Consider the following 14,114-nt stretch of genomic DNA (forward strand, 5'->3'; position numbering starts at 1 on the left):
GCTCCTTTGTCTTATGGTCTTATGGACCCCTGGTCCCCTATCCCCTGGCCTTTTTGAGAGTGGATTAAGAGTTTCTAATGTTTTTTTCCCCTTTGCTCATTGTGCAAAGCTTACCTGTTCAGATCATATTGTACGTTTTGTGTCAGATCAACATTGAGGAATATAAAATCATGTATGTGGCAGCGAGAGAATGGAGTCCGCATTTTTCCAGCAGTCAGTTTGCTGTTCCACTTTTGAATCCCACAGAGTGCATAATGAGTAATCTTTGGTGTGGCTTCAATGTGTTGCATTAAGAACTTCAAGGAAACATTCTTTGTGGAAACCGCAGGTTCTTTAGTTTCACTGCTTAAAAGAAATGTCAGTTTGATTATTTTTCGCATGTATTTTCCTAACACCAGAACAGTTTTTACACAGAAATCATCCAAGTTTTATTTCTGTACTGTCTGTGAATTCTCAACAGTATGAAGTGCCTGTTTCATTTGCCTGTGTAAAAATAAAAGTAATCCATTGACTAATTGTACTTAAACTTTCTTTTAGATATTAAAGGAGAACCAAGAGGCAGAATATATACTTGCAAATCTTATAGTCTTCATTGTTGTTTAACACACTGATCATTCATTACCAAGTCCTGGAATCAATTCCATCCAAACCATAGGAATCAAAGTCTCTCTACTAGGCTGTCACAATGGCAATAAATTTAAAGGCCTGGAAAATCGGTATCAAACTCCTTATGAATACAAGGCAACAGCACAAAACTGTGTCCAGTATTGTATGAACTTGACATTGTTGCCTGTGTTGGTGTTGGAGAAGGGAACAGTTTCATTGATGTACTAAAAGGATGGTATATAAAGTAGGATTGGATGCAAATTACTGATCTGGTTCTAATCTACTTGCCTCAGTCTTGTACAGATACTCAATTCAAAATCAGTGTTAGAAGGAAGTTTCCTAACTGATTTCACAAGCATGATATTATAACACAGTATCTACTGTCTGTGAATAACACTGTGCAAAGGCCATAGTGTTGATTCAATCAAGGTTATCAATACAGAAGTCATTTTAGAAAATTTTCCTCATGATACTGATGATGCATCATTTATTTTCAATCTTACAATCATTAATTTTTATTTTGTGATTGCTAATCTGGGTAATATCAAACAGAGGGATAAACATCTTCCAGCGAGAGAATAACTAACCATGAGAGTTAAGTCTTTTAGTTCAAAGGAGAACAAAGGAATTGATCAATTAAACGAATACAGAATGGCAGAGTAGCCAGCAACAGAAAAACAAAATGGAGCTTCTAAGGTACCACGTACGGTGGCATGCAAAAGTTTGGGCACCCTGGTCAAAATTTCTGTTACTGCGAATAGCTAAGCGAGTAAAAGATGAACTGATTTCCAAAAGGCATAAAGTTAAAGATGACACATTTCTTTAATATTTCAAGCAAGATTACTTATTTTATTTCCATCTTTTACAGTTTCAAAATAACAAAAAAGGAAAAGGGCCCAAAGCAAATGTTTGGGCACCCTGCATGGTCAGTACTTAGTAACACCCACTTTGGCACTATCACAGCTTGTAAACGCTTTCTGTAGCCAGCCAAGAATCTTTCAATTCTTGTCTGGGGGATTTTCGCCCATTCTTCCTGGCAAAAGGCTTCTAGTTCTGTGAGATTCTTGGACCGTCTTGCATGCACTGCTCTTTTGAAGTCTTTCCACAGATTTTCGATGATGTTTAGGTCGGGGGACTGTGAGGGCCATGGCAAAACCTTCAACTTGCGCTCTTGAGGTTGTCCATTGTGGATTTTGAGGTGTGTTTAGGATCATTACCCTGTTGTAGAAGCCATCCTCTTTTCATTGTCAGCTTTTTTTACAGACGGTGTGATGTTTGCTTCCAGAATTTGCTGGTATTTAATTGAATTCATTCTTCCCTCTACCAGTGAAATGTTTCCCGTGCCACTGGCTGCAACACAAACTCAAAGCATGATTGATCCATCCCCGCGCTTAACAGTTGGAGAAGTGTTCTCCTCATGAAATTCTGCACCCTTTTTTCTCCAAACATACCTTTGCTCATTGCGGCCAAAAAGTTCTATTTTAACTTCATCAGTCCACAAGACTTGCTTTCAAAATGCATCAGGCTTGTTTAGATGTTCCTTTGCAAACTTCTGACGCTGAATGTTGTGGTGAGGATGCAGGAAAGGTTTTCTTCTGATGACTCTTCCATGAAGGCCATATTTGTGCAGGTGTCCAGAGTCTGCTACATCTTCCTGAAGGTCTTTTGCAGTCAAACGGGGGTTTTCATTTGCCTTTCTAGCAATCCTACGAGCAGCTCTCTCAGAAAATTTTCTTGGGCTTCCAGACCTCAACTTGACCTCCACCAATCCTGTTAACTGCCATTTCTTAATTACATTACGAACTGAGGAAACAGCTACCTGAAAATGCTTTGTTATCTTCTTATAGACTTCTCCTGCAAATCCAGGGCAAAAATCAAAAAGGGCCACTTTTCAACATAATTGTATAAGGGCTAAGAGTGTTGTAAAAGCAAGCCTGAAGGCTTTGTGTGTCACTGCAAGGAGCATTCGTAACAAGGTGGATGAATTAAAAGTGCAGATTGTTATTAATGAAAATGATATAGTTGGGATCACAGAGACATGGCTCCAGGGTGACCAAGGATGGGAGCTCAACATTCAGGGATATTCAATATTCAGGAGGGATGGACATGAAAGAAAAGGAGGTGGGGTAGCGTTGCTGGTTAGAGAGGAGATTAGCACAATAGAAAGGAAGGACATTAGCCGGGAGGATGTGGAATCGATATGGGTAGAGCTGCATAACACTGAGGGGCAGAAAACGCTGGTGGGAGTTGTGTACAGGCCACCTAACAGTAGTAGTGAGGTTGGGGATGGTATTAAACAGGAACTTAGAAATGCGTGCAATAAAGGAACAGCAGTTATAATGGGTGACTTCATCAACATATAGATTGGGTGAACCAAATTGGTAAGGGTGCTGAGGAAGAGGATTTCTTGGAATGTATGCGGGATGGTTTTTTTGAACCAACATGTCGAGGAACCAACTAGAGAACAGGCCATTCTAGACTGGGTATTGAGCAATGAGGAAGGGTTAATTAGCAATCTTGTCGTGAGAGGCCCCTTGGGTAAGAGTGACCATAATATGGTGGAATTCTTCATTAAGATGGAGAGTGACATAGTTAATTCAGAAACAAAGGTTCTGAACTTAAAGAGGGGTAACTTTGAAGGTATGTGACGTGAATTAGCTAAGGTATACTGGCAAATGACACATAAAGGGTTGACGGTGGATCTGCAATGGCAAGCATTTAAAGATCACATGGATGAACTACAACAATTGTTCATCCCAGTTGGCAAAAGAATAAATCAGGGAAGGTAGTGCACCAGTGGCTGACAAGGGAAATTAGGGATAGTATCAATTCCAAAGAAGAAGCATACAAATTAGTCAGAAAGGGTGGCTCACCTGAGGACTGGGAGAAATTCAGAGTCCAGCAGAGGAGGACAGAGGGCTTAATTAGGAAAGGGAAAAAAGATTATGAGAGAAAACTGGCAGGGAACATAAAAACAGACTGTAAAAGCTTTTATAGATATGTGAAAAGAAAAAGACTGGCTAAGACAAATGTAGGTCCCCTACAGACAGAAACAGGTGAATTGATTATGGGGAGCAAGGACATGGCAGACCAATTGAATAACTACTTTGGTTCTGTCTTCACTAAGGAGGACATAAATAATCTTCCGGAAATAATAGGGGACAGAGGGTCTAGTGAGATGGAGAAACTGAGGAAAATACATGTTAGTAGGGAAGTGGTGTTAGGTAAATTGAAGGGATTAAAGGCAGATAAATCCCCAGGGCCACATGGTCTGCATCCCAGAGTGCTTAAGGAAGTAGCCCAAGAAATAGAGGATGCATTAGTGATAATTTTTCAAAACTCTTTAGATTCTGGACTAGTTCCTGAGGATTGGAGGGTCGCTAATATAACCCCACTTTTTAAAAAAGGAGGGAGAGAGAAACTGGGGTATTATAGACCAGTTAGCCTAACATCGGTGGTGGGGAAAATGCTAGAGTCAGTTATCAAAGATGTGATAACAGCACATTTGGAAAGCGGTGAAATCATCGGACAACGTCAGCATGGATTTGTGAAAGGAAAATCATGTCTGACGAATCTCACAGAATTTTTTGAGGATGTAACTAGTAGAGTGGATAGGGGAGAACCAGTGGATGTGGTATATTTGGATTTTCAAAAGGCTTTTGACAAGGTCCCACACAGGAGATTAGTGTGCAAACTCAAAGCACACGGTATTGTGGGCAAGGTATTGATGTGGATAGAGAATTGGTTGGCAGACAGGAAGCAAAGAGTGGGAATAAACAGGACCTTTTCAGAATGGCAGGCAGTGACTCGTGGGGTACTGCAAGGTTCAGTGCTGGGACCCCAGTTGTTTACAATATATATTAATGACTTAGATGAGGGAATTAAATGCAGCATCTCCAAGTTTGCGGATGACATGAAGCTGGGCGGCAGTGTTAGCTGTGAGGAGGATGCTAAGAGGATGCAGGGTGACTTGGATTGGTTAGGTGAGTGGGCAAATTCATGGCAGATGCAGATTAATGTGGATAAATGTGAGGTTATCCACTTTGGTGGCAAAAATAGGAAAACAGATTATTATCTGAATGGTGGCCGATTAGGAAAACTGGAGGTGCAACGAGACCTGGGTGTCATTATACACCAGTCATTGAATGTGGGCATGCAGGTACAGCAGGCGATGAAAAAGGCGAATGGTATGCTGGCATTCGAGTACAGGAGCAGGGAGGTACTACTGCAGTTGTACAAGGCCTTGGTGAGACCACACCTGGAGTACTGTGTGCAGTTTTGGTCCCCTAATCTGAGGAAAGACATCCTTGCCATAGAGGGAGTACAAAGAAGGTTCACCAGATTGATTCCTGGGATGGCAGGACTTTCACATGATTAAAGACTGGATCGACTAGGCTTATATTCATTGGAATTTAGAAGATTGAGGGGGGATCTTATTGAAATGTATAAAATCCTAAAAGAATTGGACAGGCTAGATGCAGGAAGATTGTTCCCGATGTTGGGGAAGTCCAGAATGAGGGGTCACAGTTTGAGGATAAAGGGGAAGCCTTTTAGGACCGAGATTAGGAAAAACTTCTTCACACAGAGAGTGGTGAATCTGTGGAATTCTCTGCCACAGGAAACAGTTGAGGCCAGTTCACTGGCGATATTTAAGAGGGAGTTAGATATGGCCCTTGCGGCTAAAGGGATCAGGGGGTATGGAAGGAAGGCTGGTACAGGGTTCTGAGTTGGATGATCAGCCATGATCATACTGAATGGCGGTGCAGGCTCGAAGGGCCTACTCCTGCACCTATTTTCTATGTTTCTATGCTTTATGGGCATCATTTATTTTAATTTTCAGAGTGCTAGGCAGCTGCTTAGAGGAGCCCATAGCTGCTGATTGTTGGGACAAGGTTTGAGGAGTCAGGGTACTTGTAAAGCTTTGAAATTTGCATCACCTGGCCTTTCCTAACAATGACTGTGAACAAGCCATAGCCCTAACAAGCTAATTAAGGGCTGAGACCTTGGTAAAAGTTATCTGAGAGCTCAAATCTCTTGGGGTGCCCAAATTTTTACATGGTGCTCCTTTCCTTTTTTTCACTCTAAAATTGTACAAAACAAAAATAATTCACTAATCTTGCTTAAAATGTTGAAAAGAATGTTTCATCTTTAACTTTATGACTTTTGAAGATCAGTTCATCTTCTACTCACTTAACTATTCACAGTAACAGAAATTTTGACCAGGGGTGCCCAAACTTTTGCATACCACTGTAACTGCTGACTTGGGGGATACTTGCAAAGCTTGAGATCAGTCATAGCCTCTCAAAAAGCTGTCTGCGGACATGAAAACAGTGCCACATTCACCTTTCTCACCTGGGCAATTCCTGCATATTATGAAGATTCCAAAGGACACAAGAGTCATCCATGACCAGTATAAATGGCCAAACACACTGTCGCTTGACTCCTATCTCTTCCTGCCGATTTCTTTCCAATTCCAAGTTGTGGTATGAAAGCTCTTTGATTAGAAAGTGGGCAGCACCTGAAGGGGTCACACACACATATCAATGCTCAATACATAATGTCGTTTTCCTCCACAATTCCAGAGGAAAAAAAATATAATTTTAAGCTGAAAGTCAATTTTAAAATAATTTAGTTACACTCATATCAATTCAACTTCACAGCATGTAATTGTTATTAACTATACTTGTTAAGCTTTCTTTATTTCTTAACACATTATTATACATATAGAGTAAGTGTTAATCAAATGGCCATGTAGGGAAGGATATCAGAGGTTATGGAAACAATCATCTTCTTCATGATTGAGGATGACTTACTTCCACTCCAATTGGGCATTGATGGGACAGGTGATAGCTGATGGGCATTCCTTTTACTGCTAATGCAGGGCTTCTATAGCCTTCATTTTCTCAATAACATCCTGAATATTCCTTCCCTGCTTTGAATAGTTAGAGGTGCAGATTCCCAGTAATTTTTGAGGATGTTGCAATTTTTAAAGGAGGTTTTGAGCACACCTTTCTCCCCTGCCTGCTTGGTAATCTCTCCTCAAGGCAAAGCTTGAAATAAGTTGTCAGTTCCAGAAGACCAATGCTGGGCATCTGAACAACATGGCCTACCCAATATAGCCAATCAAATGCAACCATGGCTTCAGTGCTCTAAATGTTGGCCTGACATTACTCTGTTTATTCCTCTATCAAAAAACATGAATTGATGTTCCAAAGCTGCCCAAGGTTGATAATTTCAGGCTAGATCTGGAATAAAATATTTAGAAGAATTAAGTGACACTAAAGTGCTTTGCACGGAAATTGGTATTAACAAATTCCTCTATTACCAGAAAATTCATTTGGCATTGGGTGTGATTTTTCAGGTTTCACTGAAAAATGTGAAGGAATGTTTGCATTAATTTTCTCCTGTTACTTTACTATTTGATCTAAAATTATCCCTATCCAACTGTGGGCCAAATGAACTGACTTGCCCACTAAGAGACAACTAGTGAGGCTCAGCAAGGCCACGGTGGGGACTCAATCCCAGCCAATCTATCATCGAGCTTTGACAGGCATTGGAGGATATGAAAACAAAAGATCGGACTTTTGCCAGAGTCTGAGAAGGTCTTGTAACAAAATTCATAAATTTGATTTTCTATTAATTTGATTTTCTCACAAGAGGAAACAACTTCTCTATATCCAATCTGTCAGAGACCTGTTTGTCTTTTCAAGACCTTTCTCACTTCATAATCTGCAGTGAACTCAAACCAAGGCCATTCAACCTTTCCTCATAAAACAACCACACCCATTCAAGGTATTAATTCAATAAACCTTTCCTGAACTGCTTCCTACACAATAACATGCTTCCTTAAATAAAGAGTCCAATACTGTATATAGTAACAAATAACCTGCTGGAGGAATCAGTGGGTTGCGCAGCATCTGTGGCGGGAATTGTCAATGACTCAGGAACTCCTTTCCTTCCACAGAGGTTCCTTGACCCACTGAGTTTCTCCAGCAGATTGGTTGTTTGTTGCCTCCCGGGTGCCAGGGTCCGGGATGTCTCTGACCGGGTGCACGACATCCTGGTACAAGAGGGAAAGCAACCAGAAGTAGTGATACATGTTGGGACCAACGACATAGGCAGGAAGAGGGATGAGGTCCTGAAGTGTGAGTTTCGGGAATTAGGCAGAAGGCTGAAGAACAGGACCTCAAGGGTGACGTTCTCAGGATTACTGCCAGTGCTACGTGACAGTGATGGTAAGAATTGGAGGAGATGGCATTTGAATGCGTGGCTGAGGAGTTGGTGCAGGGAGCAGGGTTTTAGATTTTTAGATCATTGGGATCTCTTCTAGGGAGGGTGGGACCTGTACAGATTGGATGGGTTGCACCTGAACTCGAGGGGGAGCAATATCCTTGCAGGTAGGTTTGCTAGCATGGTTCGGGAGGGTTTAAACTAATTTGCGAGGGGGATGGGACCCAGAGCAATAGAGCAGTGAAAGAAGTGCATGGAGTAAAGCCAGATCTAACATACAGAGTGGCTTTGAGGAAAGAGAAGCAGAATAAATGGTGTAACGACAGTAAGGTAGAAGGGCTGAAATATGTGTACCTCAATGCAAGAAGCATCAGGAACAAAGGTGATGAACTGCGAGCTTGGATACATACATGGAATTATGATGTAGTGGGACGTTGCAAATATGGCTGTCAAGATTGTGATGCTTTCCACTTGCTCACACAAGATGCAGTCGAGACACGCCAAATGCAATTCCATCTCTGCCTAATGCATTTTTTATTTTATTAAAATTTATATTTTTAATCAAATTGATTTGTCCTTTTTAATGGTGGCGTAAGGAGAAGGTCTCTCGACAAAAAAGGTAAACCGCCCCAAAATCGAATTTAGACAAATACTTAATATTGCATAACTATATTAATAAAAGGGGCAAGGATGATATCTAAGAACAAGATTAAAAAGTCCGCTCCGAAGGCTGATAAACATAAAGAGATGCAGCAAGGCGACGGGCCTAGCTCCCCCACGGCAAGCCAGGACGGAGGTAATGAGGGGGAAATCGGTGACTCTGTCTTTGATTCTCGGAGAGATTCGCGAGTTCCGACGAGATAACAGCAAACAGCTGGAAGATATTAAAGGAGAAATAGTAAAAACTAACTAGCGGATAGATGAAGCCGAAGCGAGGATTGTTGGAATTGAAGAGAAGCTACAAAACGCCGAGGAAGTGATAGCAGAAATGCTGAAGCTGCAAGACCAACTCCAGTGGAAACTAATAGATCAAGAAGGCCGCTCGAGAAGGGAAAATGTGAGGATCTACGGAGTTCCCGAAGGAACCGAAGGTAAACCCGGATTGATGATTCCCTTCATAGAGAAGCTGCTTAGAGAGAACCTTGATATTCCGGCCGCAAAAGACCTACAGATAGAAAGGGCTTACCGCGCGTTGGCACCACAGCCTCCAACAGGCGCCCAGCCCAGATCGATTCTGGTCAGATTTCTCAGTTACAGAACGAAGGAAGAGGTGCTTAAACGGGCATGGCAAAAGAAAGGTTTCATGTGGAACAACTGCAAAATCAGTTTAGACCACGATTACGCACCGGGGATTCTTGCCAGACGGAAGGAATATACAGAAACGTGGAGAGTCCTGAAGGAAAACAACATCAGATTCCAGTCCCTGTATCCAGCTCGGCTGAGAGTCTTTTACGACAAAGGGACAAAAACTTACGCTACAGCGGAGGAGGCAACGTCGGACCTGGCGGACTGGGGACTACCTATTAAAGTTATCACCCAACCGGAGTCGCTATTGGAGAGGATTCGGCAGAAGTCGTGGCAGTTAGTGGGGCGAGGACGCTCCACTCGAACCAGAGTGTCAAACTACAAGGAAAAGCTGCAAATATTCAGAGGCGAATGTACAGAGAATACAGATTAATTAAGAGAAATGACTGAAAAGAGTAAATCGGACTTAAAGGTAAAATGAAAACTGGTAACTGAAAATAAACTAGGCGGAATAACTTGAATGATAGCAACTTGGTCGAGACATAAATAGGAGAAAATTCTCTTACGATTATTCAGACTGCTGAGGGCCCTCTAACACAGGGTGAACATAGAGGTTATCCCTCTGAACTGAGGCGGGTCGGTGCTCAGGCCTCACTGTGGGAAGTCGGGAAAAATTTTCAAATGTTACAAGTTCAAAAATGTCTAGGGTGTGGTTATATGTCTTGGTTTACTGTTGAGAAGGGATTGCTTACTGTTTGGTTAGAAAAGAAGAGTGTTTTTTTTTCTACTAGAGAAAAATGCAAACTGAATTGGTAAAAATAATTTCCTATAATATTAATGGGGTTTTGAATCCAATTAAAAGAAATAAGATTATGTCTAAATTGAAAAAAGAGAGGGCACAAATAGCTTTCCTCCAGGAAACACATATGAGCCAATCTGAACATGGAAAATTAAAAAGAATGGACTTTAAGCATGTATTTTATTCATCGTATAACTTGAGTCACAAAACAAGGGTAGCTACTTTAATATCAAGTACTCTTAATTATGAACATATTTCAGAGACTAAAGACAAAGAAGGACAGTTTGTAAAAACCACAGGAAGAATAGAAGGTACAGAAATAACATTGCTGAATGTTTATGCTCCTCCAGGTTGTGAATGGTCATTTTATAGACACATTTTTGACCTAATGGTCAGTTCTCAAGGGGTAGTAATTTGTGGAGGGGATTTTAATATTAGATTAAATCCTGTATTAGATTCTTCAAGAATAGTTACTCAGAATAAACCTCTGACTCGGAAAGTGAATTCATTGATGGAGGTGTTGGGAATTATAGATGTCTGGAGGGAATTACACCCTACTAGTAAAGATTATACATATTACTCTTTCCCTCATTCAGCCTATTCAAGGATAGACTATTTCTTTATCTTTAATACAGATAGACTCAGGATAAAAAACTGTAATATTGCAACAATTGATCTGTCCGATCATAGCCCAGTCTCTATGTCTCTAATCCTGGAAAGGAAAATGAGGAAAACACTATGGAGGCTAAACTCACATATACTCAATAACCCGAAAGTAATGGAGAGATTAAGGGGAGAAATCAAAGAATATCTAGACCTTAATGACACGGGAGAACAATCACCAGTGATCTTATGGGATACATTGAAAGCTGTACTGAGAGGGAAAATTATTTCCATTACCACTCACATGAAAAAAATCAATGCACAAAAATTAGCAGACCTTCAAGGAAAATTAAAACAACTTCAAGTTGTAGATAGCAACAAAAGTAATTCAAATCGAAAACAGGAAATTAGGAAATTGCAAAGTGAAATTGACGATATTTATACGTTGGAAACTCAAAGAAATTTTCTTTACCTGAGACAAAAGAATTATGAAGTAGGAGGTAAATCAGCTAGATTATTAGCATATAAATTACGAAAACAACAAGCAGGCAATACAATTCATAAAATAAAGAATCCAAAGACAAAGCTTGTGGAGAGTGCAACAGGGAAAATTCAAGAGAGTTTTGAAACATATTATCGAGAGCTGTACTCCCAACCCTGGGCCCCCAATGAGCCTTATATAGACAGTGTATTGAATTTTTTAGATCTACCTAAACTTACAGATTTACAAAATGAAAGTTTATTAGAACCAGTAACTGTCAAAGAACTGAACATGGCCATCTCTAGGTTAAAGGCTGGAAAGTCCCCGGGTTCTGATGGGTTTAGCTCAGAGTGGTACAAGTCCCTGAAGACACAGTTAGCCCCATTACTACTTAACACCTTTAATTGGATCTTGCAGAGAGGAGAAACTCCACCTTCCTGGAGAGAAGCGATTATTTCAGTTATTCCTAAAGAGGGTAAAGATAAACTAGAATGTGGCAATTATCGGCCAATTAGTGTTCTTAATTTAGATTACAAACTATTTACATCTATATTAGCACGCAGATTGGAAAAGCTTTTACCTGGCCTAATCCACTTAGACCAGATTGGATTTATTCAACAAAGACAAACACAGGACAACATAAGGAGAACTCTGCACATATTAGAACAGGTTAATAAGAACGAGACAGAGACAATGGTAGTAGGATTGGACGCTGAGAAAGCTTTTGATTCGGTTAGTTGGGCATTCCTATACAGAGTGTTAGGAAGATTCGGCTTTCAAAAAAAGTTTATTAAAGTAATTCAGACTCTATATGACAGCCCTACAGCCCGAATTAAGATAAATGGGGACCTCTCTGACTCTTTCATCTTAGAGAGAGGCACTAGACAGGGATGCCCAATTTCTCCTCTCCTTTTTGCGCTATACATTGAACCGCTTGCCCAACTAATAAGACAGAGCGAAATCGTAAAAGGTATCAAGGTGGCAGGGATTGAACAGAAAGTGGCGTTATTCGCAGATGATGTTTTGGTCTATCTGAGTGAACCAGAAAAATCATTTATAGCATTGTTTACACTGTTGGATGACTTTGGGAAAATATCAGGTTATAAAATAAATGTAAAGAAAACACAGGTTATGTCCCTAAATTATACACCATCCAAAAAATTGCAGGATACATACGATCTTAAGTGGGAAGCTAAATCATTAAAATATTTAGGAATAACCCTGCCGAAGGATCTTTCAACACTGTCACAGGTAAATTATGGGCCATTAATCTCAGAGATAAAAGCAGATATGCATAGATGGAATCTTATCCCCTTTTTAAGTTTAAATTCAAGGATAAATACTGTAAAAACGAATATTCTTCCTCGGTTATTGTATCTTTTCCGTACTTTACCGGTGGAGGTGAATGATAATCAATTCAGGGAATGGGACAAATGGATTTCCTGCTTTATCTGGCAAGGAAAGAAACCTAGAATTCGATATAACACCTTACAGTTAGGGAAGGAAGGAGGAGGTATGGTTCTTCCTTGCCTGAGAAATTATTTTTATGCCTCACAGATAACCCCTCTGTTATATTGGTGTAATAGGGAATATAAGGCTAGATGGAAGGAAATAGAATTTGGATTAGTTGACAGTTTTCCTCTACAGGCCACAATAGCTGACAAAGGATTGATGGCCCAGTTGGAAAAATTTAAAAACAGTTGGATAAATCTTACATTAAAAGTATGGCAGAAGGTGGTTAATTCATGTGGAATTAATAACATGTTAAAACTCTTTAGATGGTGTGCATATGATACCGAATTCCTTCCCAACAGAGGAGATAAAAGATTTGAGCTATGGATAAAGAAAGGTCTTACAACCTACCTCTCATTTATAGATAAAAGAGTATTACAAAGTTTCCAAATCCTGCAGGACAAACATGGCCTAGAACATAATGACTTTTTTAGGTACCTTCAAGTACGAAACTATGTTAACCAGAGTTGTAGATATACAGACCTATCAACAGTAGAATTAGAATTTTTCAAGATTCTGAATTCGGCTTGCAGTTCAATACCTAGTAAATCAGTTTCTCGAGTATATAATGCACTCTCCCATGCTAAAAATGTAAATACACTGTATATTAAAGAGAAGTGGGAGAAAGAAGCGGGGTTGGTACTTTCAGAGGAGGCTTGGGGGAAAATCTGCAGCTTTCAATGGTCCTCGACTTATTCTTTGACTTGGAGAGAACATTGTTGGAAAAACGTTATAAGATACTTCAAGACCCCATATCAGGAAAAATATAAAGATACAAACGTGACGTGTTGGAGAAGGTGCGGCTCCAAGGAGGCAAATCATTTTCATATTTTCTGGGATTGCCCTAAATTAAGTCTATATTGTGAAGGTATTCATAGAACATTAGTTAAGGTACTTAGGTCCCAGATACCTCTGAACTTTGAGACGCTCTATTTGGGGCATGTATTGTTTCTTGAACAGAAGGAAGATATAAAGTTGCTGCAGGCCCTCTTAGCGGCAAATAAGAAATCAATCACTAGAAAGTGGCTAAATCCAATACCACCTACATTAGAAGATTGGCACGAAATTATCTTGGAAATATTTAAAATGGAAAAGTTGACTTATTCCCTGAGAATTCAAAAAGAAAAATTTTATCAAATCTGGAATAAATGGATTGTATATATAACCCCAATGCGAGCAGACTTTAGATGACTCTCCTAATGATTTATACTGCTCTTCTCATCAACACAGTAATATTGCTAACGTAAGCACCCCTAGTCTAAATGTCTTTTTTTTTGTTTTTTTTTGGAAAATAGAGAATTAACACAAGTAAAGGGAAAGATTTGGGAAAGGGATAAAAGATGGAAAAATTAAGTAAATAAGTACATAGGGATTGGATAATTATGTCTGTGGGCAGGAGCAAGCATGAACAAATTAGGATATAAACACCGACAATGGTTGTTACATAGGTTTATATACAACATTTTGGACCAGTGGAAATGGTCCAGAAGAGTTATATGGAAACTATAATTACCATTTTTCTTAACAACTAATACCATTACTTAGCCTAATAGATTAGAATTACCACAGTACATAATTATCTATTTAAGTGTCTAATTTCCTTTTATATCAACTCAATGTGTACTTAAGAATGTATAA

The 14,114-nt window shown here is 39.8% G+C and overlaps 1 protein-coding gene across 8 annotated transcripts in view; it reads right to left on the reverse strand.

Moving 5' to 3' along the window:
* The window catches only part of greb1l (GREB1 like retinoic acid receptor coactivator), a 293,936-nt gene that overhangs the window by 23,022 nt on the left and 256,800 nt on the right, over positions 1 to 14,114 (reverse strand). For 7 of the 8 annotated variants that reach the window (XM_063062702.1, XM_063062729.1, XM_063062664.1 and 4 more), the window contains 2 exons: positions 5,959 to 6,124; positions 115 to 345 (listed from right to left, as the gene is read on the reverse strand). In XM_063062702.1, coding sequence (XP_062918772.1) covers positions 115 to 345; positions 5,959 to 6,124 — 397 coding nt within the window. The remainder of the gene's footprint in view (positions 1 to 114; positions 346 to 5,958; positions 6,125 to 14,114) is intronic. The other variant, XM_063062718.1, reaches the window with a different exon arrangement.

This window comes from Mobula hypostoma, chromosome 1 (genome assembly GCF_963921235.1).
Source record: "Mobula hypostoma chromosome 1, sMobHyp1.1, whole genome shotgun sequence".
NCBI classification, from domain to species: domain Eukaryota; kingdom Metazoa; phylum Chordata; class Chondrichthyes; order Myliobatiformes; family Myliobatidae; genus Mobula; species Mobula hypostoma.